At 54.2% G+C, this 27,537-nt stretch overlaps 1 protein-coding gene across 2 annotated transcripts; it reads right to left on the reverse strand.

The window, feature by feature from the left end:
* On the reverse strand, nt 1-26,436 carry ZNF282 (zinc finger protein 282). Of its 2 annotated transcripts, none has more exons than XM_027538713.1 (8): nt 26,152-26,436; nt 22,861-23,280; nt 14,428-14,554; nt 13,797-13,916; nt 9,788-9,907; nt 8,062-8,175; nt 6,664-6,777; nt 1-3,374 (listed from the first exon to the last, which is right to left on the reverse strand). In XM_027538713.1, the coding sequence occupies exons 1-8, from the start codon at nt 26,314-26,316 to the stop codon at nt 2,524-2,526; spliced, it is 2,031 nt and encodes a 676-aa protein (XP_027394514.1). In that variant the 5' UTR covers nt 26,317-26,436; the 3' UTR covers nt 1-2,523. The 2 variants fall into 2 exon arrangements, with proteins under 2 accessions (XP_027394514.1, XP_027394513.1); XM_027538712.1 differs by having other exon boundaries at nt 8,062-8,178; nt 26,152-26,423.
* Nucleotides 26,437-27,537: the final 1,101 nt, after the last annotated feature.

Below are 27,537 nucleotides of genomic sequence, written 5' to 3' on the forward strand. Positions count from 1 at the left end.
TGCATTCATTTTTTTTTAATTAAAATACTTTTTAATTAACACATCAGCAGAAGGAAAATAAAAACCCACCCCAGAGCAGGACCACCCTGCTCCCGTAGGTGGCCTGCCGGGTCCACACCGAGGATCCTCGCTGTCTGGGGGCGGTCCACACTGTCACCCGCTTTGGTCGGCTCGCACGAGGGCTCCCCCGGGGCCGGTGCTGGGGGTTGGGCTGACTTGTGGCGTAACCGATGGGGCACTCAGTGCAGTGGGGTCCACCGGACGAGGACGCAAGAAAGCAAACCCAGACTTGGCTCTCTCGCTTATCATCCGTCACTAAACCTCTTTGGAAATCAGCTCCTTGAAGGTGAAATAAAGGGACAGACTCGAGCTGTGGGTGCAGATGTTTCAAACTCATGTCTCCCATCCAAGTACTAACCAGGCCCGACCCTGCTTAGCTTCCTAGATCAGACGAGATCAGGTGCATTCAGGGTGGTATGGCCACAGACAAAACTCATGTCTCAATAGGGGTTTCTCCCCCTTCCTTCACACACTCAGCAGCCAAAAAGCAAAATACGACCCTGTTGGTCTCACTTCCCATGATTTAGGTTATGAAAATGGTGGTTTTCTCCACATGCTTTTGAAAAGCAGAATACTGCTGCCTCCCAACCAGAACCAGATTAGAGGGTTCCCCTCCTGCTCCAACAAAACTCCACTGAGCTTGTCTATATCTCATTTTCTTAAGATGTGCCTCCTTCCGAAAGTAGAATAGAAGAAGAAGAAAAAAAATCCCAGTTAACTGGATTCCAGTTCATTGAGGGTTTACTATAGGAAGCCACGCTGGAGAACCCTCCAGCCTTGTGAACATGCAGTCTGCGATCTGGACACCTTTTATTTAATTTCAGGAACTCCCTTTGCATGGCAAAAAGGGGTCTGAGGAAAGCAGAGCGGCACAGATGAGGGGAAGGGCAGAGGCAGAGCACTCAGGAACTGTGGCCCCCTCCCCCCCGGCTGGGAGAGAAGTGGGATCCAGGGGAGGAGAAGTCATTCTTGATGCAAACAAGGGGCCTGGGGCACGCCACCCCACCCCAGTGCCTGGCCATGCAAGACGCAGAAATGGAGACTGTGGCCCATCAGGACCACGGAAGAGATGCACCGACTGGTGGGGAGTCCCCTGGGGGCCACCCCCCGACCCCCCGACCCCCCACAGGCGCCTGCAGGGTCTGGAGCCCAGGAGGGTCTGTGTCCGAGTCCACGGGGCATGGCCGGTTAACAGATAGCACCAGTTGGGAGGCTCAGGGCAGGAGAGAGACAGAGGCTCTCAGAGGCTAGCACCTACTGGCCTGGGCCCTCCTGGGATGAGACTCACGTCCTGCCTGGCTGCTCTGGCAGCAGGAGCCTTGCCCTCACCCCATAGCCCCAGGAAAGGAGGAAATTGTCAGGACGAGGTCTGAGCTGGGGCACCAGCTGCCTCTGGAGGGCCAGGGGCACCACACTGAGGGGCTGGAGGTGGGAGGGACAAGCTGGAGGTCCGAGGCGGGGGGAACCTGCCTCCTGCCCAGTGGTGCCCCAACACCGAGAACCTTCCAGAAGCACATTCCTGGGGCATTTTGTAGTCAACCCGTTGCCCATTCCCCACCCCATGACCCCATGAGTGGGCCCCCTGTTGCTTCTGATTTATGTGTGGTGGGTCAGGGGCAGAGAGACCAGACCACAGAGGTCTCTCCAGTTCCAGAGGTAGGCAGCGTGTGTGTGGTGGGGTGGACACTCCGCTGGAGGCCTGGCCCTGGTCCCCCGCCCGCCTCTCTAAACCATCTCAGCTATGTCTCCCCTTCCTCAGCTATCCAGTCGGGAAACTCCGACCCCACCTACCTCAGAGGGACAGGCTAAGGGTGAAAGTTGATAGAAAAACGTGTTTTTTAAAAAAAGTATAAAGCGCTATTCAAACGCGAGGCAGTGTTGTCATCACGGAGATCCACCCCTTAGCACGTCCCTCCTCTTTCACCTGGACACCTCGGCTTCCTTTTTTAGGGTCGCTTTAACCCTTAGGACCCTATTTCTTCATCTCAGCAGGGGGCCGAGACTCCCGGGTGGCTTTCCCTGACCACAATCTGAGACCCCAGAGCCCCAGAGGCCGAATGGGCAGGCTAGGTGCCCGAAGGGTGGTGGGGGGTGTGTGCTGGCCTCCTCGCTGCCCTTCCAGGACCGTCCCTGTGGGAGGAAGCCCCTCGGTCCACCCCGTGAGAAGAGCTGGGCTGCCCCTTCAGCCGGACAGGTCTAGGGGACCCCTGCCCCGCCCTCGCCACCCTCATGGGGACCCCAGCCCGCCCCTCCCACCCTCAAGGGGATACCCCGTCTGGAGTGCAATTCCTGTTCCCGATTTCCAGCAGGTGGCGGCTCGAGGGAGGGAAGGCGCCCGGAGAACCGAGGGCGGGATCGTGGTGGGGGGGGACGGGGAGAGCCTCAGGACGCGCCCCCCAGGCTCGCCCCGCCATCCCCGACCCCCGGCCCCGGCCCTGTTCTTGTCGCCGCCGCCGCCAGGCCCTAATCTCGCTCCGGCGGCGGCTGCAAGGGCCGCGGGGCGCCCAGACCCGGGCCTCCGCCCGGGCCGCCGCCGCCGGCGCTGTGCACGCGCAGGTGGTCCTTGAGCGACTCCTTGTAGCGGAAGCTTTTGCCGCACTCGCCGCACGTGTAGGGCCGCTCGCCCGTGTGGATGCGCTGGTGCTTCAGCAGGTTCTGCTTGCGGATGAAGCTCTTGCCGCACAGCGCGCACTGGAAGGGCCGCTCGCCCGTGTGCAGCCGCTGGTGGTTCTGCAGGTGCTCCTTGCGGCTGTAGGTCTTCTCGCACTCAGAACACTTGTAGGGCCGCTCGCCGCGGTGGGTCATCTGGTGGCGGATGAGGCCCGAGTGGCAGTTGAAGCTCTTCTCGCACTCGGCGCACTCGTACGGCCGCTCCTTGGTGTGGCTGCGGTGGTGGATGATCAGGCTCTTGCGCACGCCGAAGCTCTTGCCGCACTCCGGGCACGAGTAGGGCTTGCTGCGCGCCCCACCGCCGCCGCCGCCGCCGCCGCCGCCGTGCAGTAGGAGGCTACGCCGGAGGCCGCCCGGGGAGCAGCAGCTGCCACAGCCCCCGCCCGGACCCCCGCCCGCCGTCCCCGCGCCCCCGCCGCCGCCGCCGCCGCCGCCACAGCCACCCGAGGCCCCGCCGCCCTCGCCGCGCTCCCCCGGCAGCGCAGGGAAGCCGTCGTCCAGCAGCGCGCCCCCGCCGCGGCTCGGGGGGCCGCCCGCGTCCTCCGGGGGCGCCGGCAGCGGGGGCAGGCTCGGCGGGGCGGGCTGCGGCGGCGGCGGCGGCGGCGGGGCCGGGGCCGGGTTCTTCACCATCAGCAGGCTGTCACCTGGGGGGAGAGACACGAAGAAGCGACATGCTGATACGGCTCGTCCGGGGCGCGGGGGACCCACAACCGTCCCTGCGAGGGGGGGCCCCCAGGTCCTTGATTAGGTCCTTTGAGGCCTCCTGCGAATCATGGGCTGGCGGGCCCCCAGCTTCCCTCGAGGATGAGGGGATTAAACACGGCTGCCTGACCCTTGGACCCGCACAGAGCCGTGAACCGGAGGCCCCCGAAGTGGGTAGGTGGGGGTCACGCAGCTAGGTCAGGAAACACCCCCAGATGCTGGGAAGAGCGGTGCTCTGAGAAAGCTCCCTTGAAAGGCAGAATTGCCCGGAAATAGACTTAACTGTATGTTCCATGCTAATTTATCTAAAGAGAATTTCTTGACAAGAGGGAAAGAATTTGCCAGAACCTATCCCAGGTGAACCCACCACACAGGTGGCTCAGGCAGTAAAGAACTTGCCTGCAATGCAGGAGACCCGGGGTTCGATCCCTTGATTGGGAAGATCCCCTGGAGGAGGGCATGGCAACCCACTCCAGTCTTCTTGCCTGGAGAATCCCATGGACAGAGGAGCCTGGCGGGCCACAGTCCATGGGGTGGTGGCAAAGAGTCGGACTCGACTGAGCCACTGAACCACCACCACCATCCCAGGTGAAAAGCCTGTCTAAAGGCCTAGGGGAGTGGAATGCAGGGAGCTGGGGGCATGCCTCCCACCTCCCATGTGCGGTTGCATCTCCACCTAGCACGCAGCCTTTGGCCTCCTACAGCAGTGGGGTCAACTGGGTTGGTGCGAGTCCCATCTGGCCTCAGACCCTGTCTGTGGGGAGCAGACATCATGGCACTCTGCACCTCCTGCTGTGGAAGTGGCTGCTTGGCCAGCCTCTCCAGGAAGCACCAGTCTTGCTCCTGCAATGATGCTCTTTGCTTGCATCCCTGCCTCTCCATAGTCCATGCTCCCGCACTACCGTGGGGTCAGAGGGACACAAAGCCCAGAGCGTCAATCAGAGCAGTGACCTCAGGCCCAGGACTCCGACCCCCGAGGAACCACTGGGTTTGATGACTGCGTTCAGGAGCCTTCTCCTTCCTACACCCTCCATCATCACCTCCTGGATCCGTCGTTCACAGTCCCTTCTTCCTACAGGAGCCCCAAACTGTGACCCGTGTTCCTTACCAGCTGCTCCTAAACAGGCTGGGCTGAGCCCGCCCCCACCCCCCATCTCAGCCCACACTGACGGTAGGTCCGGCTGTGGCCTCTGTCACCGCTGCACTGTGGGCCTTGCTTCTCCCTCTCCGCAATCTGCTCCTCTCATTCCTTCATAGGTGTTATTCCCAAGAGGACCCCCAAGGAAACCTCCATCTCGGGGACTGTTTCCCGGGAAACCCAACCCCAAACGGTCCCAATCCTCCTCTGATCCTGCATCACGCTCGGTGTGGCACGTTTTTTGGTGCTCTACCTTCCTGACCCAGCTTAGCTCCTGGGTCCCTCTGACCCTTCCTCTGTCGGGGTTGCCCAGGGGACTCAAGGAGCTGAAGACTGCTGGAGAAGACCACATGTCTCAGACCCTGGCCTCCTACCCTGCAGCTCAGTGTGTCCCATTTTTCCATTTTCCATGGAAACGATGTCACACCTTCTCCTCCAGCGTCTAACGTGAGGACTTGATAACTCTGGAAATCCCTGGCCAGTAACTGATTCAGATACAAGCACATGACCTTGTTCTGGCTGATGAGATGTGTTTGCTGGGAAGGCTTCCTCACTCCCTGGAGACAGTGTAAGGAAAAAAAGATGGTCTTTCCTTCCCCTCTGGGGCTGGAGGTGATGCTTGGAACAGCTGTGGCCATGTTGCTCCATCCACACCAAGGGTGGACGAGCAAGGATTGGAAAGAAACTGGGGCCTTGATAATACAGCTGAATCCTTGAACTAACTGAGACTGAAACCAGACCACCTCTTCATTACGTAAGAGAATAAATGTCTTTATTCTTTGAGTGTGGGTGGGTGGGCTTCTGTCCTCAGCTACTGCAATTCTCTTTTTTAGTTTTATTTTTTTGTCTTTATTCTTTAAGGCAGTTTGAATGAGGATTCTAAAGCAGTGCGTATCCTTCCAGACACAATGGCACAGCTTCACCCAACTTAACCCTCCCTTGACTTCATGTGCTCCCCCTATCCAGCTACCAGCTTATCTCATTTCTCTGTTCCTTTTTTTTTTTAAGTTAGCTATACTTGCTTTCACTACTTCTTTACCTCCATTCTCTTTCAGACTTTCACAATCAGGCAGCATGTCCCAGCATGCCACCGAAACTTTTGTCAACATTCAGGTCCGCTCGCTCCCAGTCCACTCTCCTTTCCCTGGCTATTAAGAAGACTCTTGAGAGCTCCTTGAACAGCAAGGAGATCAAATCAGTCCATCCTAATGGAAATCAACCCTGAATATTCATTGGAAGGACTGACGCTGAAGCTGAAGCTCCAGTACTTTGGCCACCTGATGCAAAGGGCCGACTCACTGGAAAAGACCCTGATGCTGGGAAAGATTGAAGGCGGGAGGAGAAGGGGACAACAGAGGATGAGATGGTTGGATGGCATCATCCTCTCAATGGACATGAGTTTGAGCAAACTCTGGGAGATAGTGAAGGATGGGGAAGACTGGTGTGCTGCAGTCCATGAGGTAGCAAAGAGCCAGACATGACTTAGCAACTGAACAACAGCAACACAGAAGATGTTATCTCCAAGACAGACATATCTCCAAGAAGATATGTCAAAATCTGCATCTCCCCAGTGGTTCAGAGTGTGACCTTCTTTGGAAACAGGCTCTTTCCAGGGGTAATTAGTTCGGATGAGGTCATACTGGAGGAGGGCAAGCCCCTGATCTAACGTGACTCCTTGACTTTACAAAACACAGACACACAGACGGTGTGAAGACAGAAGATTAGGGTGATACATCCACAGATCAAAAGACAGCAAAGATCACCAACAAACACAGAAGCTAGGAAGAGGCAAGGTGGGGTCCCCCACAGCTTTCAGAGGGAGCAGGGCCGTGCCACACCTCTGACTTCAGACTTCAGGCCTCCAGAACTATGAGAATAAATGTCTGCTGCTTCAAGCCACACTGTTTGGTATTTTGTTAAGACAATCCTAGGAAACTAACAGCCCTGAATCCTCGAAAGGAAAGGGGTCAGTGCTTTGATACAGGCCTTTGAAAGGCCGCCACGACAGAGCATCACCCTGTAAGGGGCAGGCTGGGTGAGCGGCCATCCCTCTGGACCAAATACCCAGGGGCCCGGCTGGGTGCCCCACTCACCGGGGCCAGAGTCTAACCCGAGCTCCCCATCCATGGAGTCGCGTGGGCCCCACGGGTACGGCTGCTCCTCCTGCTTTATCCATGACAAGATATCGTGGGCGGAGATCAGAGACTCTGTTTGGGGAAAGAAGGCAGACTTAGAGCCTGTTCATTTCGCTGAGCATCCTACCTAAGGCTCAAACACCACCACACGCAGAGGCCGCCGCTCGGCCCAGAGGGTGTGTGCAGTCTGGGTATCCTGTGCCCCCACCCTCCGTGAGGCCTCCCTGAATGGACCTCACTGGTGCTGCTGCACCTGGGCTCAGCCAGGCAGGAGGCCCGTCTCTCAGGAGGCCCGTGTGGCGACAGAGCCAGGATTGGCATCCTGGGAGCCCCAGGGCCATCTGTGGCACCAGGCCAGAGGGGAGCCCAGCCTCTGACAGCCCACAGGACAGAGGGAGGAGGGCGAGGCCTTCATGATCAGCGACAGCAGAGGCGGTGGACAAGGGTCATTAATGAGAACTGTAGCAGAACGTTCGCCTCTCTTATCAGGCTTTCTCCTCTGTCCTGGAGCCCTTCAGCTCCCCACCCCAAACCGTGTGAAGCTGTAGAGCTGACACACTGCACGGAACCCCAGACTCTACATCGGCCTCTCTGCCTGGTGTCCCCAGGGGTTACAACCACCAGATGAGATGACGCTGGCCTCCTCCACTCTGCAAGTATACGTGAACACATGCACATATGCGTGCACACACACGTGTGCACACATAAGCACATATACACGCATGCACGTGCGTGCACACACACACACACACACACACACACACACACACACACATACACGCACGTGCAGCCTGGGTGGGCAGAGCTTCCCTACTGCTCTTTTATGCTTCCTTTTATGCCTGGACTACCCTCAGAAATTTTCTGGGAGTCACCTAGCTAGTATTCGCTCAAGGAAAATTCCAGAAAATGTTAATTACTTTCTGTCAGAAATATGCACCTTTAAAAGGCTTTTTAGGGACTTCCCTGGCTGTCCAGTGGTTAAGACTCCGTGCTTCCACTGGGGTGCAGGTTCGATCCTGGGACAGGGAACTAAGACTTCACATGCTGCGTGGCATGGCCAAAAAAAAGTACAAAATAAATAAATAAAAAGGCTTGTCGATTATACTTCACAAATCAGCTATGTCATTTCAGTATCAGTTCACTGACAGGACAAATTATTGATGTAAGGATTCCTTTAGAGAAATCCTCGCTTTTCTAGTAGTTACACACCAAAATGTGTACAAAGTCATCCTCTGGGGAACACGCAGTGGTTCATTCCCTGAGTCTCTCACTGGCCTTTGACCAAAGTGACTCAGTCGGGTTGATTTCCTGGCAGATAGGCACATCACCCTCCACGTGCACTGGCGGACCGCTCACCTGAGTTGGGGTCCGTTGGGATGTCCCTCTCCGCCAAGTCCTGCTGGTCCCACACGCACGGGGGCTCCTCCTGTTTGATCCGGGACAGGAGATCCTGCGCGGAGGCCGGCGAGTCTGCTTGAGGGGACAGAGCAGCAAAGGGGTTAGGGGACACGGGCCCTCCCGCCAGGTGCTGCTTTACGTCTCTCGTCTCTCGATAGGTTCTTTTCCCTAAACGTCAGCGGTAATCATTCGAGGCCATTAAAGCCTTAGGTCGGCTTGGCCTCCACTGCTCGTGCTTTTGCTGAGAATAAGTGGAAACTACTTATGAGTGATGACATCACAGGGATGCCGCTGAGAGAGCTTGTCTGTCCTTCAGGAATGTAACCCCTTCCACGGTGACGGAGGTCTTCCTCCTGCAAGGACCAGCCAGGGAAATGACACTTCCAGGAAGCCTTTGGGAGACGGTGAAGGACAGGGAGGCCTGGCGTGCTGCAGTCCATGGGGTCGCAAAGAGTCGGACACAACTGAGCGACTGAACAACAAGAAAGCCTTTTATCTTCACCATCTTAGCGGGAATTTTCTAAGATGTAACCTACCTGTTCTTTCCTCTGCAGACTCCATTAAACCTCACTTACCTTTTATTGCCATCTTATCTCAAAGACCCCACTGGAGATAGTAATGTGGCTATATAGGCTTTCGAGGAACGAGCTGGATGAACTGGAAAGCTGTTTTCCTCTGCTGGGGGGCTGTTACCACTCGCCTATGAGTATGAGGCTTTGACTAAGGGGATGAGGCTTGTGGAGGTCTAACCCACGGGTAAGTTAAGAGCTTATCTTAACTTATACTATCATCTTAACTTATAGTCACAGGACATTACTGTATCTTTTGATGGGTAATTTTATGTGTCTGCTTGTCTAGGCAACAGTACCCAGATAGTGGGCCAAACATTACTCTAGATGCTGTTATGTTGTTTTGTTTTGTTTTGAGGAGTTTAACACTTAACCCGTAGACTTGGAATAAGGTGGATTACCTTCCATTATGTGGGTGGGCCTCTCCCACCAGCTGACCGCCAAACAGGAAAAGACTGACTCCCCGAGGAAAGGTGAATCCTACCGGCAGGCTGCCCCCGGTCTCCAGCTGGCAAAAGCCAACTCCTTCAATTCAATCACTCTCTCTCTACACATGTGTGTGCACACCCTGCTCCTCTTTGGAGAACTCTGACTAAGCCACATCTTCTCGAACAGAGCGCTCACGTACACATGTTGGATGGATGCTGTCAAAGAGGAAGTACCCAGACTGCCCGTCAGGACGGCGCCTAGGGCAGGGGGGTGGCTGGCACAGAGGCAACAGCTGTGTTTGTTTAAAACAATCAGTTCTTCCCACTTGGGAGCAGGTCTTAGGGACCCACAGATTCCCCACCCACCGAACCTCTAAAATGCCTCACTCTCAGTACTTCGGCAGACACTGTTTTTCGAGGGGAGAAAGGAATAGTTAAAACCTGATGTTACAAAGAAGAGAAAACAGAACAGCTAAGGCTAGAGGTGCTGGCCCCTCATCCCCATCACGCACCATGTCTGTGCCTCGTGGGAAACCCTGTCTTTCCTATCCATCAATCGTGGACCCACACTCCATCTTCAGCTCAGGCCTCTGGCTGGGCACACCCGTCAGAGAATGATGGGCGCCTGTAGACCATGCAGACTCTTCCCTCTGCCACTCAGCCCAGGCGGCCAGGCGGCTCACTCACCGGTTATGGACTCCGTGGGGATGGCTCTCTCCTCCAGGCCCCGCTGAGCCCGGGCACACAGGGCCTCCTCCCGCTTCACCTGAGAGGACGCATCCGGTGCTGGCCCCAGGGGCTCTGCTCCTGAGGACAGAGGGTCACACGGTCGGTACCGTTTTCAGGAATGATCGTCACTAGGGGTCAGGGGCACAGCTGACAGCGCTCACCAGGGAAGAGAGCACAGGGGCCTTGAGTTCCTATGGGCACCTAGGAACCCTGGGGAGCAGAAGGGCATGGGAGCAGGGGGTGATCAACCTCCAGGACAAGGGGGTGGGCCATGCCGCAGAGTAAGGTAAGAGAAGGAAGGCAGAGAGCATGGAGACAGCCCGTGCTGGGTGGGTACTATCAGGATAGGCCACAGGGCTCCCTCCGCATGGGAGACATCCGGCTTCATTCTGCACCCCAGTCAGAAAGATCGGGCCAGACACACACATACACACACCTACACCAGCAGACACAGACAGACACACACACCCACACCAACAGACACAGACACACAGATACATAGACACACACAGATAGACACACCAACAGATAGGCACACGACACAGATACACAGATAAACACACAGACATATACACATACACACAGACACACTCACAGACACATACACACACAGACACACCAACAGACACACAGACATACATACACACACACAGACACACTCACAGACACATAGACACACAGACACACACACACACCAACAGACACGACAGACACACAGATACACAGACACACAGATAGACACACCAACAGACACACAGACACAGATACAAAGACACACAGATACACAGATAAACACACAGACACATCAACAGACAAACAGACACACAGACATATATACATACACACATACATACACACACATAAACACTCACAGACACACACACAAAGACACACACAGACATACTCACAAACACATACACACACAGACACACAGAGACATATTCACGGACACATACACACACACAGACACACTCAGACACACACACACAGACACACACTGACACACTCACAGACAAATATACACACACACAGACACACCAACAGACACAAATAGACACAGACACACAGACATACACATAGACACACACATACACACACACACTCACACCAACAGACACACACACAGACACATACATACACACACACTCAGACACACACACACAGGCACACACCCACAACAACACAAACAGACACACACACAGAGACACGCACAGACACCCTCACACAGACACATACAGACACTCACAGACACACTCACAGACATACACAGACATACTCACAGACACATACACATACACACACACACAATTAGCAGGAAGTTAGACTGGGCAAAGGGGAGCAGCCCAGCCCCATTCCTGGATGGCTAACGCACAGCACCCTATGCACAAGGGACAATAATGCACCTTCCATGTAGACCCCAAGGCGCCACCACAGGGCATCTTCCTCTTACGAGGCTCTCTGGTGTGGCTTACACCACCAGCCCTGGCAGGAGACAGCTCAGGCAGGAGGAAAGAGATGGATCTGGGTCTCAGGTCTGCGTTCCGCCCAGCGGATGAGTCACTTGGCCTCTCTGGCTCTCAGTCTGCTCTGTCCCCCCTTAAATGGACACCGTGGTCTCTGTTCTATGTGACACACGGATAGAGGTTACACTGCTTTCATGGGAAAGGTCATCACAGCTGACCTCAAACGTGTGGGGTGCTTAAGCCAGGGAAGGAGCCATTTAAACAAAATGCCCAGAATAGGCAGATCCACAGTGACCAGTGACTGGGGGGTATGGAGAACGGGAGTGACTACTCCCGGGTGTGGGGTTCCCTATGAGGAAATATTCTGGAATTAGATAGTGCTGATGGCTGCACCAGCCTGTGAACCACTAAATCCTACACTCCAAACGTGAATTTATGGCAATGTGAATTACATGTCAATAAGGATCATCGAAAAACCAAGAGAGTTCCAAAAAAACATCTTTCTGCTTTATGGACTATGCCAAAGCCTTTGACTGTGTGGATCATAATAAACAGTGGAAAATTCTTCAAGAGATGGGAAGACCAGACCACCTGACCTGCCTCTTGAGAAACCTATATGCAGGTAAGGAAGCAACAGTTAGAACTGGACATGCAACAACAGACTGGTCCCAAATAGGAAAAAGAGTACGTCAAGGCTGTATATTGTCAGCCTGCTTATTTAACTTCTATGCAGAGTACATCATGAGAAATGCTGGGCTGGAGGAAGCACAAGCTAGAATCAAGATTGCTGGGAGAAATATCAATAACCTCAGATATGCAGATGACACCACCCTTATGGCAGAAAGTGAAGAGGAACTAAAGAGCCTCCTGATGAAAGTGAAAGAGGAGAGTGAAAAAGTTGGCTTAAAGCTGAACATTCAGAAAACAAAGATAATAGCATCTGGTCCCATCACTTCATGGGAAATAGATGGGGAAACAGTGGAAACAGTGTCAGACTTTATTTTTCTGGGCTCCAAAATCACTGCAGATGGTGATTACAGCCATGAAATTAAAAGACGCTTACTCCTTGGAAGGAAAGTTATGACCAACCTAGATAGCTTATTAAAAAGCAGAGACATTACTTTGCCAACAAAGGTCTGTCTAGTCAAGGCTATGGTTTTTCCAGTAGTCATGTATGGATGTGAAAGTTGGACTGTGAAGAAAGCTGAGTGCCGAAGAATTGATGCTTTTGAACTGTGGTGCTGGAGAAGACTCTTGCGAGTCCCTTGGACTGCAAGGAGATTCAACCAGTCTATTCTAAAGGAGATCAGTCCTGGGTGTTCATTGAAAGGAATGATGCTAAAGCTGAAACTCCAGTACTTTGGCCACCTCATGAAGAGTTGACTCATTGGAAAAGACCCTGATGCTGGGAGGGATTGGGAGCAGGAGGAGAAGGGGACGACAGAGAATGAGATGCCTGGATGACATCACCGACTCGATGGACGTGAGTTCGAGTGAACTCCGGGAGTTGATGATGGACAGGGAGGCCTGGCGTGCTGCAATTCATGGGGTCGCAGAGTCGGACACGACTGAGGGACTCAACTGAACTGAACTGAAGGAGAGCACACTGGGAGGGAGGGGGCTGCCTTCGAGCAAGTTTCTGGGGAGGTTTTGGTAAATACGCCCTCCACGTGTAAAACAGGAGGAGCAGAGGGCCCCGACAGGAAGGCTGCTGTGACGAGGCAGAGAATACGGTCGGAGGACCAGATTTCACCTGGTCCGACACCGTCAGGAGAGCCAAGTCCCCGAGAACCCGCATACTTCCTGTCACTTGGTGTGATGTTCTCAGGGAACTGGTTTCTTAGAATTTAAGATTCCCCTCGGGTGAGGGGACAGCCTTGGAGGGTAAAGCTGCCTGTGAGAACAGGCTGAGAATGCTGGGGATGACAGCCGGGCACAAAGCAACCGGCCACGTGCACCAACACGCACCACTCACACCACACACAGCACGCACCCTACGCACAGCACGCATACTACGCACCGTATGCATATCACGCACACCACACACCCTACGCACCCACGCACACTACGCACACCACGCAGCCACACACACTACGCAGCTACGCACACCACACACCCCACATAGCCATGCACACTACACAGCCACGCACACTATGCACCCACGCACACCACACACCCACACAGAGCCTTCTCTGCCCACTTGCCTGGGCAGGCCGCTCCCACGTCTAGAGCCCCAGTCAGGCCTGGGAGGCCGCCCCTCCCCATCGTCTCCAGTTCACCTGGGCATCTCAAGTGACATGCCTCTAACCCAAAAGACAGACCTCCATGGCGGCCTTTCTGGCCCTGAAACTTCCTGTACGTGACTGCCAAATCTGCAAGGCGGCAGAACCGGCCCCACGAGCAACTAAGAGAAGCTGCGCCCCACCGCCCCCCAGAACTCATGCTGGGATGGGGGCTTCTCTCCCGCCCCACCCCGACCTGGGGCTGTCTGCAGCTGCCATCACCTGTGTCTGGATCCATGAGGATCTCTCTCTCTTCTGGGTCACGCTGCTCCCACACGCAGGGCTCTTCCCGGGGCTCAGCCTGAGATGGGGCTTCCGGCTTGGACACGGGTCCCTCCGAGTCTGGAGTGAAGTGGAAGGCAAGGAAGGGCTGAGGGACGTTCACCAAAGGGTCTCCATCAACAGCGATGGGGAGCCCTCCCCTCCCGTACCCTGGCGCCCCTCTCAGCGGGTGGCCCGTTATGTCAGGTCATCTCTCAGGAGAGTCTAAGTCAATGGATGCTCCAGTTCCTGGTGGAGAACTAGCTGGGTTCTGGAACCCAGAAATAGCAGCAGAGAGACCAGTGGCTTCTCCAGGGCTGCTGGGAGGTAGCGCCTAGGGATGCTGTTGGGCTGTATTTCCAGCATAGTAGCAGCAGAGTGTTCAGTTCTGTAGTAACAGGCCCTGTTCCTGGGTCTGTACTTTCCATACTCTTATCAATTGCTCTAACTTCCTAACAGAGAAGCACATTGTCTCTTGAATTTCCATGAAGTATAAACACGAAACACCTTGCCTAGGGGTGCATCCTGGGTTGAGAAGCATGTCACCCCTCACTCCAGAGATGCTTGCCTGGGGGACGAAAGGCACACTTACCCAGGGACATCAGGGTTTTGTAGTTCTCCTTAACCAGGTTGTTGTAAAGCTCCTTCTGCCATTCGTCCAGGTTCTTCCACTCGTCCTCGGAGAAGTAAACAGCGATGTCCACAAAGGTCACTGGAACCTGGGCCAACAACAGCGTTAGTCTGGTGCTTTCTGCCTGCTGCTCCTCCCCAGCTCCCGGGAGGGGCACTGACCGCTCCACCCCAGACTCTGGCCCCAGTCCCCATGGCCCCAACCTGCCCATCCTGCTTGGCCTGTCTCAGTGGAGTCAGTCTACTCTGATTCTCCTGAGCTTCCAATAACAGGATGGTCACCACTGCCTTTTAAAAATGAGGCATTTCAAAGTTATGTGACAGCCTGGATGGGAGGGGAGTTTGGGAGAGAATGGATACATGCATATGTATGGCTGAGTCCCTTCCTGTTCACCTGAGACTATTACAGCATTGTCAAGCGGCTATATGCCAATACAAAATGAAAAGTTTAAAAGTTTGAAAAAAATAGAATAAAAAACTAAAAATGAGGCATTTAACCACATCCTTTGTAAATTCACTTTAAGGTCAACTGGGTACCCAAAAGTCAAGCTTTTGGTGTTCAGGGTGACAGACATAGGGTAGGTTCTTAGAGTCTCAGGGAATCAAGTACAATAAAATCCTGTTGAGAAGCTGTACTTCTGTCACCTCTAGGTACACAGCTACATTTTTGTCACTAAAACTTGCTGGTGCTAAGGCTCTTGATCTGCTTTGGGCACCACTATGTCCCAAGCATCTAGAAGCTCGTAGTTCGGAGTCAGTAAGCACTTGCTGGATGTGTTGAATGGTCTTTGCCCACACTAGGAAGGTCCTGCTGGAGCCTGAGTCATCAGTTGTCTAATGTCAGTCACAAGGTTCAGGGGCATCTCGTCTGCCCCATAAAGCTGTCATCTCAGGTGGGCGAGGCCTCCTGTGCCGATTGCGGTCACTAACCATTGTGGCCTCATCTGCACAGCATCGTTCAGGATGGTTTCAGTTCCGTGACTTTAGGATCTGAGCTGCCCTGTGCTGACCACCAGCCTCACTTCCTACCACTTTCTGTTCCTGCTGGACCAGCCTTTCCCCCTCACCCTGAAACCCAAGCCCTCAGTTCTCCCCAAGCCCTGACTCTTGGTACCATCCTTCTTGGTACCTGACACATGGCACCTTGGTGTGAATTAGAAAAAGCTGCCCTCTTGGGGTCAGGCCCACGGGCGTGCTGTCTGGTGAGTGGGCAGTGCCCATACACAGAGGAGAGGTGCCAGGGTCAGGTGCCATGTAGCACCTGGATGCCTCCTACTGCCTGGCGGCGCACTCCCATCTGTAGAAACAGAACTAGAACTTCAAGTCCCCCGGACCTTCCACAGACTTGGGCGAACCCCCAACCTAGGAAAACTGAGGCAGACCGCCGTCTTCATTTAAATTCCCTGCCCAAGATAAAGGTCACGAAATTCTGCAGGTGACAATCGAGATACACTCTGACCTCTTGGCTGAGGCTCCAGGCTGCTTCGCAAGCCTCTTGGCCGGCTTGTTTCCATCTCACTGTGTTCCCCGGGAGGCTTCTTTCCAACTCTTCACTCTCCCCAGCCACCCCCAGTCTCCCTTTGACGGTAGCTTGCTGGTCGCAAGCTCCTGGCTCGGCCCGTCTCCCCGGCGAGCCGACTCCCCACACGTGCCCTTCATTTCTCCTCCTCCTCCTGCTGGTGACACGCAGTCCACACCAGCTTCTCCCTCAGGCATCTTCCATCTCTCCCCACCCTGCTCTCACTGCAGGGCCTCCAGCCCTCCACTCTGTCACCTTGAGTGAGGCTACGAGCCTTCTTCTCCTGAAACATTCCAGAGACCTCCCTGTCCAGGGGTGAAGACTCCATGCTTCTACTGCAGGGAGAATGGATTCCATCCCTGGTCAGGTACCTATGAATAAGATCCCACATGCCACTTGGCATGGCTCAAAAAAAAAAAAAGAAACATTCCCAAGATGCACGCTCTGTGTTTTCTTCACAATCCACACATTCCTCACTCCCTGAAATCTGCCCCTGAGCCCCATTCTGTCTGAAACCACCTTCTGGGAGGTTGTCAGTTTCCTGCCGATAACCCTCGACCCCTCAGTCCTCACAGAGGCCAGAGCACCTTCCTGAAATCTCCTGCTTGGTTCCCACAGCCACGGAGCCTGGCTCTCATCTTCCTTACAGCTCCTCCTTCTTCCCTCCGAGATCAAGGTCTGGCCCTCACTCTTCCCTGTTTCCTTTCCCCTTGGCAATTTCCTTTTTTTTTTTTTTTTGCTTTTGTCTTTTACAAGTTCTGTGGGTACCTCTTTGTAGATGACACTCTTCAACATTCCCTTCAGAGTTCACATTTCAACGGCCTTCTGACTGGCTTCATTTATTCATCTTTTAAGGACCTCACACTAAATGTATTCAAAACCAAGTCGGTGGAATTCTCTGGAGATACAGTGGATCAGCGTCCACCTACCAATGCGGGAGACGTGGGTTCGATCCCAGGTCCGGGAAGAGTCCATGTGCCGCGGAGGAACTAAGCTCGTGTGCCACATCTACTGGGCCCGCGTGCCTACATACCAGGCTCCACAGCAAGAGGAGCCACCACAGAGAGAATCCTACGCACCACAATGATGAGTAGCCCCTGCTCACCACAACTAGGGAAAGCTCGTGTGCAGCAGCAAAGACCCAGTGCAGCCAAAAAAAAAAATCTGTTACCTTTTCCAACACACCAACCCCTCTGCCTCCCTTCACCAGTCAGAATTCTAGGACCATAGTCTCCCAGGTGGAAAAAGATATCACTTTGTAAAAACTTCACTGTGCTAGGATGTGGCAGAAGTCTGAAACATGGTCCAAGACTACGGGCAGCGTACAGTTCAGCCAGACAGAAAAGACTATCCATGAATCATCATGAATAATTACACAATTAATAGAACCCACAAGGCACAGAGGAGCTGAGAGACAACGGCCTTCCTTGGATCTGACAAAGAGAATGTATCTAACAAGGCCAAGAGTCTACAAGGAATGAAAACTATGGCCCACAATATTAAGTCTCATGGTGCCTTATGGTTGTGGATATTTTAAAATACATCCACAAATTCTTTGTCCCTTCAAGAAATAGAGCTTAATTCTCCTCCCACTGAGTGTGAGCAAGATTGAGTGACTTGCTTCTAATAAAAAAAGAAGTGATGGTGTACAACTTCTGCTGTTTGGTTGTTCAGTCCCTAAGTCATGTTCAACTCTTTGCAGCCCCATGGACTGCAGCACACCAGGCTCCTCTGTCCTTCACTATCTCCTGGAGTTTGCTTATATTCATGTCCATTGAGTTGGTGATGATATCTAACCATCTCATCCTTTTCCGCCCTTTTCTCCTCCTGCCCTCAAGCTTTCCCAGCTTCAGCATCTTTCCAATGAGTCAGCTCTTCAGATCAGGTGGCCAAAGTATTAGAGCTTCAGCATCAGTTCTTCCAATGAACATTCAGAATTGATTTCCTTTAGGATTGATTGGTTTGATTTTCTTGCAGTCCAGGGGACTCTCAAGAGTCTTATCCAACATCACAATTTGGAAGCATCAATTGTTCAGTGTTCAGCCTTCTTTATGGTCCAATTCTCACTTCTGTACATGACTACTGGACAAGCCATAGCTTTGACTCTATGAACCTTTGTTAGCAAAGTGATGTCTCTGCTTTTTAACGCACTATCGAGGTTTGTCATAGCTTTCCTTCCAAGTAGCAAGCGTCTTAGTGGAGGTGATGGAATTCCAGTTGAGCTATTTAATATCCTAAAAGATGGTGCTGTTAGTGTGCTGCACTCAGTATGTCAACAAATTTGTAAAACAACTTCTGAGGTTGGGTCATAAAAGTTGCTACAGCTTCCATCCTGGTCTCTCTTTCTGGATCCTTCACTCTGGGGGAAGACAGCTGCCATGTTATAAGGATGCTTAAGCAGCCTTACGGGACAGGTTCAAGCAGTGAGGAACTAGCTGAGGCTTCCTGCCAGGAAGGAAGGAGCAACTGGAAGCCAATCCTCCAGCCTCAGTTGAGCCTTCTGATGACTGTAGCCCCGGTCAACAGCTTGACTATAACTTCATGAGACTCTGAGCCAGAACCACTCAGCCAAGCTGCTCCTGAATTCCTAACCCATGGAAACTGTAACATGATAAAAAATAATTTTTTTTAGGCTGCTAAGTGTCGGGGTATTTGTTACACAGCAGTGGATAACTAATACAATGAGCTACCCGGTGTTGTCACAGCAGTCCTTGCAGCTCCACAAATCAAGCGTATTATCATCTTCATGTTACAGATAAGAACACTGAAGCTCAGAGGGACCCACTGAGAATTCACTTGCTGAATGACTTATTTAAAGGTCACTTCTTTCCTAAGAGGAATTGAGGAGGCCCAGAGACAACAAAAAACATACTTGACCTGTGGTAGGAAAACTGATACATGGTAAAGCCAAGATTCAAACCCAAGTTTTCTGCTTCCGGACCCCACAAGTAAGCCATGTTCCGTGAGGTACAAATCAAGACCCCGACACGTGGTTCACCCCCCAGAATGCACAGTGGGGCCAGGACTCGGCACTGAGTCAGAGTGCAGAGCACAGACAAGAGCAAAGGGTGGTGTGTGGGGAGATGGACACAGCAACACAGTATATACGCCAAACTCTACACAGAACAGCCCCGTGGGCTGCAGCGGCAGAAGGCAGCTTAGGGAGGAACCGCTATTAGGACTCAGCTCTGCGAGGCCTTGATGGATCACTGTCCAGCACCTCCTCTGGCCAAGCCACTGGCTTAACTGCCAGAACCAAAGATAAAAAAGGGCCAGGCCCTTACGTGGAAGCGTGAGCCCTCCAGCTGAAGAGTCACTCGGCACACATGTTTTGCTACAAGCAGGTCCTGTCACAGGCACTGGGATGCTGCAATGAACCACGTGGAGGAAAGCCAACCAAGAGACACAGAGAAAGTATTTCAGATACCTGAATGCTTAATTGCTTGGAGGAAATGAGAGCAGGGACCCAGGAAAGAGTGTGCTGGGCTGGGTGGCCATGAAGGGGACACTGATCCAGTGACAGCTAGCAGACCCCTGATGGGAGAGACCTGGGGTGGAGGGCGGCTTCAGTGAAGGAAAGTCCCTGCCAGGGGGACCCTGTGGTGAGCTGGCATCAAGGAGTGGGCAAGAGGGGGTGAAGGGAGATAAGGTCAGAAGGGTGGGTTTGAGGGAGGGGACCACTGACAAAATGGGGGTTTTTAAACTGAATAACCTGGGGAGCCATTTGAGGGCTTTAAACAGAGGTGATATGACTGATATATTTTTCAAAAGGATCAGTCTGGTTGCTCTGTTGAAAATAGATGGTCTGGGGTGGGGGCCAAGGATGGAGACAAGGGGACCAGCGAGGAGGCCACAGCAGGAATCAGGCAGGAGGCAGTGGTGGTTACAATTAGACGAAGGTGGGAACAGTGGAGGCAGCAGGGGGTGGGAGGGGGGCTGTGTGTATATTTTGAAGAAAAATCAGATAGTATTTACTAATATAATGGAAATCAGGCGTGAGAACGAGAGGAGGCGAGGATGACCCCGAGGCTTGCGGCCTGAGCAGCTGGAAGGATGAGGATGACTTTGAGGAGAACAGGGTTCAGGCAGAAATCAGTTCAGTTTAAGTAAGTAAGTGAAAGTCACTCAGTCGTGTCCGACTCTTTGTGACCCCATGAACTGGGAATTCTCTAGGCCAGAATACTGGAGTGGGTAGCCTTTCCCTTCTCTAGGGGATCTTCCCAACCCAGGGATTGAACCCAGGTCTCCTGCATTGCAGGCAGATTCTTTACCAGCTGAACCACAAGGGAAGCCCAAGAATACTGGAGTGGGTATGCCTTTCCCTTCTCCAGGGGAATCTTCTCAACCCAGGAATCGAACCGGGGTCTCCTGCATTGCAGGTGGATTCTTTACCAACTGAGCTATCAGGGAAGCCCCAGTTTGGTTTGAGTTAAATCTAAGATATTTACTGACAGCCTGATAGAGATACTGAATTAGCAGGCAGGAATGTGAATCTGGCATTCGAGAAGGAAGTCTAGGCAGGATACAGAGAGCAAGAGTGGGAGGGAAAGACTGCACTCGGGAGTTGACAGCACACAGACTGTATCTATAGCGCTGAGCCTGGGTGAAATCACGAGGGAGGGAGGAGAGACTGCAGGCAGGTCAGGAGGAGCCCGGGCCCACTCCAAACATAAGAAAAGGAGAGGAAACTGCAAAGAAGACTGAGAAGCGGCAGCTGGTGCTGTAGGGAAAGAACCAAGGTGGGGAGGGGTGTCTGGGAGCCAAAGGGTGTTTCTAGGAAGGGTGGTCTCCTGCATGAAACGCTGCTGAGAGGGCAGGAAGACGAAGACTGGGACTTTAATACTGTGGTTCTAATGATCCTTGGCTCTATGATCATGGACACCATTAGAGCTCTGGCAAGGCCAACAGGATGACGAGGTGGTGGCAAGAACCTCAGCTACATGAGTTCAGGGAGAATCACCCAATCCCCAGTTTACTGGAAGACTGAGAAGAGAGGAACACAATAAATGAGAGCAGGGAGGATGCAGCAGCAGAGTCCAGACAGTGAGGAAGTCCACAGGTCAGATGGCCTAGTACTACAAGGGAATATGGGAGAGACAAAGGAGGCACTTACAGGGGGAAAAAACTTAGAGACATAGCAATCACAGTGTGTAGACTTATTTAAGTTCACATTTGGGCAGCTCAGTTGGTAAAAAACTGGCCTGCAATGCTGGACACCCAGGTTCCATCCCCGGATAAGGAAGATCCCCTGGAGAAGGAAATGGCAACCCACTCCAGTATTCTTGCCTGGGAAATCCCATGGACAGAGGAGTCTGGCGGGCTGTAGTCCATGGGGGTCACAAGAGTCAGGCACGCCTTAAGTACTTAGACTGGACTATAGAACAAAATATTTTTGGAAGAAAATCGGAACACTGATTGGATATTTGAGTAGGCTGAGGTCTTTGTTGTGGTAGCCACAGTATTGAGATTTTTACTTTAAAAAGAGAGTCCTTACCTTTTAGAGCTACACTTTGAAATATTTACAATTAAAGCAACTGCTGGGGACTTCCTTGGCAGTCCAGGGTTAGGACTCAGCCTTCCAATGCAGGGAGCTTGGGTTCGATCCCTGGTTGGGGAAATAAGATCCCACATGCCTCACGATGGGCTTCCCTTGGTAAAGAAACTGCCTGCAATGCGGGAGACCTGGGTTCAATCCCTGGGTCAGGAAGATCCCCTGGAGAAGGGTACAGCTACCCGCTCCAGTATTCTGGCCTGGAGAATTCCATGGACTGTATAGTCCATGGGGTCACAAAGAGACTGACACTTTGACGTCGGACACTTTCACGCGTCACAATACGGCCAACAAAACCACAACTGCTGTCTGAGATGTTTTTCAAGATAAAATGGGACGGAGACATGGGTAGGGAGTGAGATGAAAGAAGACTGTCCAAGAGCTGGTAACCACTGAAGCTGGACGATGCGTTCATGAGGGTTCATTTTGCAATTCTATCTACTTTTATATAGGTTTGAATTCTCTATAATAAAAAGGGAAGGAGAGAAAATGGAGGGAAAGAACTGGTGACAGCAAATGCAGACTGCTCTAAAGCAGAGCAGAGAGATGAAGTCGCAGTGGCGGGAGACGCTGGTCTAGGGAGCTGTTTTACTCCAGAGATGGGCGGCAGTGCAGAATGTCTACAGGCTGGTGGGGACGAGCCAGTGGAGGGGGAGGAGGTGACGGTGCAGGGGGCGAAGGGGAGAGAGGCTGCGTGACTCCTGGCGCAGGTGAAGGGGTGGAGCCCACAGAAAGGCAGAATACACATGGCTGGACGTGGAAGTCTCTGTAGGGGGACCCCGTCTTCTCAGTGGACTGGAGAGCAGCCCGTTGACCAAGAGTGCAGGGTTGATGGGCCAGGAGAAGGTGGGAGGGAAAATAGAACAGGAAACGGAGCGTGAATTCTGATCGTGAGATGGGCCCGCTGGTGATGGTCATGACTCTAGCGACTCTGCTCAGAGTGGTTTCGGGTCTTCTCCAGCTGCGTGCAGAGGAGCCCGCACAGACAACAGCCAATGACAAACGGTCTTTGAAGGTGTCAAGGCGAAAACCCAGGCGGGAAAAGCTTTAGGAATTTGCAGACACCCAGACCCCTCGGGAGGGACTGGGAGCAGAGAGGGCAAAAGGCTCACAGACAGAACCCGCGGGCTCTTTGGGGAACGGGTGGAGGCCAGCCTCCCTGCAGAAGAACATTCCAGACGAGGTTGTTTAAGTGGAGGCCGGCTTTGAGAGGACACTGACATTGGGCAACAGGGCGTCAGAGACGTTTGTGAGAAGGCCTGACAAAATGAAATCAAGGTGATGGTCCTCACCGTCCTCCCTGCCCCTTGGGGACTACCGCTTACCTTGGGGACCTCGCCCTTGCTGCCTGGGGGCAGCCGCAGGACCCAGAAATTCCTGTTCCTCAGCAGGTTCTCCATGTTCTCCAGCCGCCTCTGCAGGAGCCCGTACTCCTGCAGCAGGGTCCCCAGCACGGCCCACTTGCCCTCCATGTGGTTCCCGAACTCCACGGCCGTCTTCTCGCAGTCGGCCAGCTTCTTCTCGGCCGTCCCCGTCCGGCCCTCCAGGTTGAGCAGCTGGCTGGCCTGGGCGTCCACCTTCCTCTCCACGGCCTGGATGGCGGCCACCACGGTCCAGAGCGAGATCTCCGCTGTGGGCAGCTGGGGCTCTCGCATCATGCGGTCGGGGAAGACGGGGGCCCGATCTGGGAAGGGCGGGAACTGGAAAGGCATCGGTCGCCGGGCATCCATGTCCCATTCCTGAGCCTGCGGGCAGAGGAGGGGAAGTGACGGCCGGCATGAGACCCCGTGTGAGGAGCGAGGGTGGCCTGAGAGCAGGGGACAACGCGTCAAATGCTGCAGATCCCCGTTCTCCTGCCAAGCCCCTGCCTCTCTGGCTACAGCGTGTTCACTAACGTCCGCAGCAGTTAGTGGGCACCCACCCACCTGACCTTCCCACTTCCGGCCTGCGGGAGTCAGGCTGGTCGCTAGTCTACCACCCACCTTGACCCATGGCAGGTCAAGGTGGTGGACCCTGTCCTAAACTGTCACAGGCCACCTCTCTTTGACGAGACCAGCTGCTGTCTTCATGGGCTAGACTTAATGGTGAACTCCGCAGAGCTTGCCCAGCGTTTGCTGCTTCAAAGCAAAAATGTTCACATCAGTCACGCGCCCCTAATCGTCCCAGCAATCTCTAAGCAGGTTAGGGCAAGAACGATTATCCTAGAGCTCTGCTTTAAAGATGATGAAATAGAAGCCCAGAGAAGTGCCTTTCCAGAGCACGGCTCTGCACCGCCTACTGCAGCGGTTCTAGGTGCTGCAGGTTGACAAAAACACAGTTCAGATAATGGGGCTGGGGGCACGGGAGACACTGGGAGCCCGAGCCAGAGAACAGGCGAGCAGCCTTGTCTCCTCACACAACTGTGTATTCATATTTCCCAAAGTGGATGTGCCTGAAAATGTCATTCCCGGAGGAGGGGGGAGGGGGGAGCATCTCTAAGAGGAAGAGAAGATCCCCCCACCCCTCCTGCTTCCCTGGGGGAGGGGTGCCCAATGGCCCTGGTCCTCCAGTACCCCCAGCTCTGGGTCCTCACCCAGAAAGGCAAAGTCCCCAGGATGCAAGTTAAGAGTTGATCCCTATGACCAAGAGAGGGGTGGTCACCGTGTACTGTTGACCCGGGGACTGGCCCCATACCCCACCAGCGCCCGGGGCTTGCTGGACAGCAGGGCTGAAATGGTCCCTCCTTGCCATGTGACAGGGGAAAGGTCACTTTCTGTTCTCTCTGTTGCTGCTGAAGGGGCCCTCAGGATGGGTGAAGTGGAGACCTGTTACTCAGAGGTGAGAGCTGGGCAGGTCAGGACAGACACGCTCACGGCCCTCTCAGACTGACAGTGGCTGTGGCAGCCACAGAGGAAGATCACACAGGTTCCAGGGAGCGACTCCTGACATGGGAGAAAAGGCAGCAGGGCGTGGGTGAGACGTCCTAGCATCTCCAGCAAAGCCGTGCCCTAGGCACACAGAGGTGTCATTCCAGCCTGGCCCACCGAACGGGTCAAGGGCTAATGGGTGGAAGTTCAGAACGTCACTGGGCCCAGTTTACTTTTCACAGGTGTTGGGGGAGAAAAATTTTCCTTCTACCCTTCTAGGTTCTTCCCTGGTCTCACAGTCAAATTGCCATAAGACAGATCAACATGAGAAAAACAAATTTAGTAAGACGTATACCTCCTGCATTGGAGAAGGAAATGGCAACCCACTCCAGTATTCTTGCCTGGGAAATCCCATAGAGGAGCCTGGCAGGCTACAGTCCACAGGGGTCGCAAAGGGTCGGACACGACTGAGCGACTAAACAAACAAACATACCTCCTGTAAACATGGGCAAGACCCAGAAAACTGAGTGATCTGCCAAAATGACCCAAACCACTGTATGAAGTACCATCTACAGCTAAGGACAAAGGATGATGTTGTGGGGCTGGGGAGTTAGTTATGGGGGTGACCAGGGAAAGGACAGGATGCAAGGGCACAGGTTAATGCAGATACAAGTCGCTGCCTTCTCCTCTGAAAAAGAGTTTTTAGCGATTGAGTCATGCCCTCTTCCTGGTACAGCGATGGAGGTTTCTCTTCTACAAAGGGAACTCCTACTTGGTTTTCAGAGCGTCTCCTGTGCCTGCAGCTCCTCTAAAATAACCATCTTAAAATAATCCTGGTGCCAAGGAGGCAGATTTTGGGGCAGCAGATTCTGCTCCCCTAAACAGGTTTGGAGACGTAAGGCTGAAACATGGTCAGACAGGACACAGCAACTCCTGGCCGACGTGTCAGAACCTGGCTGGCTGAGAACCAGGCCAGGGACAGAGGGGGGCTTGGCGGAGTCCAGCCGAGGTCAGCTCCCACCCTCTGCCCCTGGCAAGGCCATCGAGGCCTGTCTCCGCCTCACACACAGCCCTGGAGCTCTGGCTCCCCAATTCGTCTGCACCCTGAGCTCCTTACGGACTGGTGCCCACTCTCAACCCCAGAGACTCCGATTTCACCGGTCTGGAGGAGGCTTGGGCGTCAGGAGTCTTGAAAGGTGCTCAGGTGCTTCTAACAGTGCGGCCAAGTTTGCCCACCGCTGGCAAGAGGGCAAAAGCACCTCTCACCCGCCCCTTCCTCGATCACAGCCGGTGCCAGGGGGAAACGGTGAATCGCTGTTACACTTGGGGAGAGATGATGGCCGTACAACATTTAAACACACCTTTCTGTCTGAGTTGGCCGCAGCGGTAAAATCTGACCAGGAACCCCGCGCGCCCACGTCCCCGGCCCGGCGCGAGGCGGCCGGCCAGCCCCTAGGCGAGCCCAGGCCGGGGTGGGGGACGCGGTCACGGCAGGGACCGCGCGTTCCGGGCCCTCCCCCCGCAAATCCCCGGCCCCGCGGGGGCCTCCCCGGGGCGCCAGCTCTGGGCCCGGCCGGCACGCGGCCTCGGGGGCCCGCCGCTCCGGGGTGCGGGCGGGGGCCTGCGAGGGCGCCGGGCCCTGCCTGCCGCGCGAGCCCCCGTCCCCCCGACCCCACCCCCGCCCGCGACCCGGGGCCCCCCGCCGCCCCGGCCCCGCGCCCCGCCCCCACGGCAGGCGGGCGGCCATGGCGCGGGCGGGGGTGCACCCACCTGCATGGGCGGCATTCCCTCGGCCATTTCCCCGCGCAGCGCCGGCTCCTGGTGGCAGACCTCCTCCGGGGGCAGGGCCTGCGCCCAGCTCCAGCTCCCGCTGTCCAGCCCCAGGCCCTGGATGCCCAGCTGCTGAGGCTGCGGCCGTGTTGACACAAACTGCATCCTGGGAGCGCTGTTCCCCCGCTCGGGCCGGCCAGGGAGAAGAAGAACGTTTTCCAGGCGCCTTCCCCCTCGCCGGGGCCGGACAGCTCCATCTACAGCCCGTAGGAGCAAACAGTCCCCTTCGGCGGCGCTCCCCGCCCCTCCGCCGCCCGCGCCGCCAGCCAATGGCCTCCGAGCTCCTGCCCGCCTGCGGGGACCGACGGGGGCCGCTCCGAGGCCCGGAGCCACCGCCGCCCCGAGGTGGCCCTCCAGCCCCGTGGGCCCCTCGGTGCGGGTGGCCTGCCCCAAAGTCCCCAACCGCGCAGGGTCCTGAGCCCGGGGCGGGATTTCTGTCCGTTGGGCTAATATCTACTGGGCATCCCAAAGGACCTGACCCTTCTGGAAAATGTTGCAGTTGTCTTCAGCCACCTTTGTTCTGGCCTTGCCTGTTGCCTCACTCCTTTGCAGGCTTCACCTCCCCCACTGTCCCTCTTCTCGATCCAGATTTACCTGGATCAACTCTGGGCCTTTGCCTGGATGCCAGAGAAGTGACCTGGGTTGGGTTAGAAAAGGGCCAGACCCTTCCAGCCAGGAAAGGAGCCCTGGGTTTTAACAGCAGCCTCATCCGGCACCTTTAAATGCAGGTCAACGGCAGTTTGGAACACCAGGCCAAGTCAGAGGAGGATGGGGGAAGAAGACAAGATAGGCTGATGGAGAAAAAGTGGGAAGGGGAAACTCATTCACTCATTCCACAACTATTTACTGAGCACCTACTAGTGTCAGGGCTTTCCTGGTGGCTCAGATGGTAAAGAATCCACCTGCAACACAGGAGACCTGGGTTTGATCCTTGGGTCGGGAAGATCCCTTGGAGAAGAGAACAGTTACCCACTCCAGTGTTGTTGTCCATGAGGTCACAAAGAGTCAAATATGACTGAAGCAACTAGCATGCACACGTACCTGAGTTTAAATTCCAAAATCACCACTCACTAGCTGTAACTGAGCAATTTCACCTCTCTGAGCTTCACTTGGTCTCCTCGTATATAAATGAAGAAACTAATGAGACATTCCACAGTTATAAAATCAAATGAGATGACAACAGTGCTTATAGGCACTCAACAAAGGTATTTACTTCTAAAAGGTAAGTCCTTGTAATTATCCTCAAAATAGTGTCTACACTGTTTTCCTAAATGACTGGTCCCTGTCTTATTAAGACAGAGATCTCCAAAGCTTACTGTTGCCCTG

Source organism: Bos indicus x Bos taurus, chromosome 4 (genome assembly GCF_003369695.1).
Source record: "Bos indicus x Bos taurus breed Angus x Brahman F1 hybrid chromosome 4, Bos_hybrid_MaternalHap_v2.0, whole genome shotgun sequence".
NCBI classification, from domain to species: Eukaryota; Metazoa; Chordata; class Mammalia; order Artiodactyla; family Bovidae; genus Bos; species Bos indicus x Bos taurus.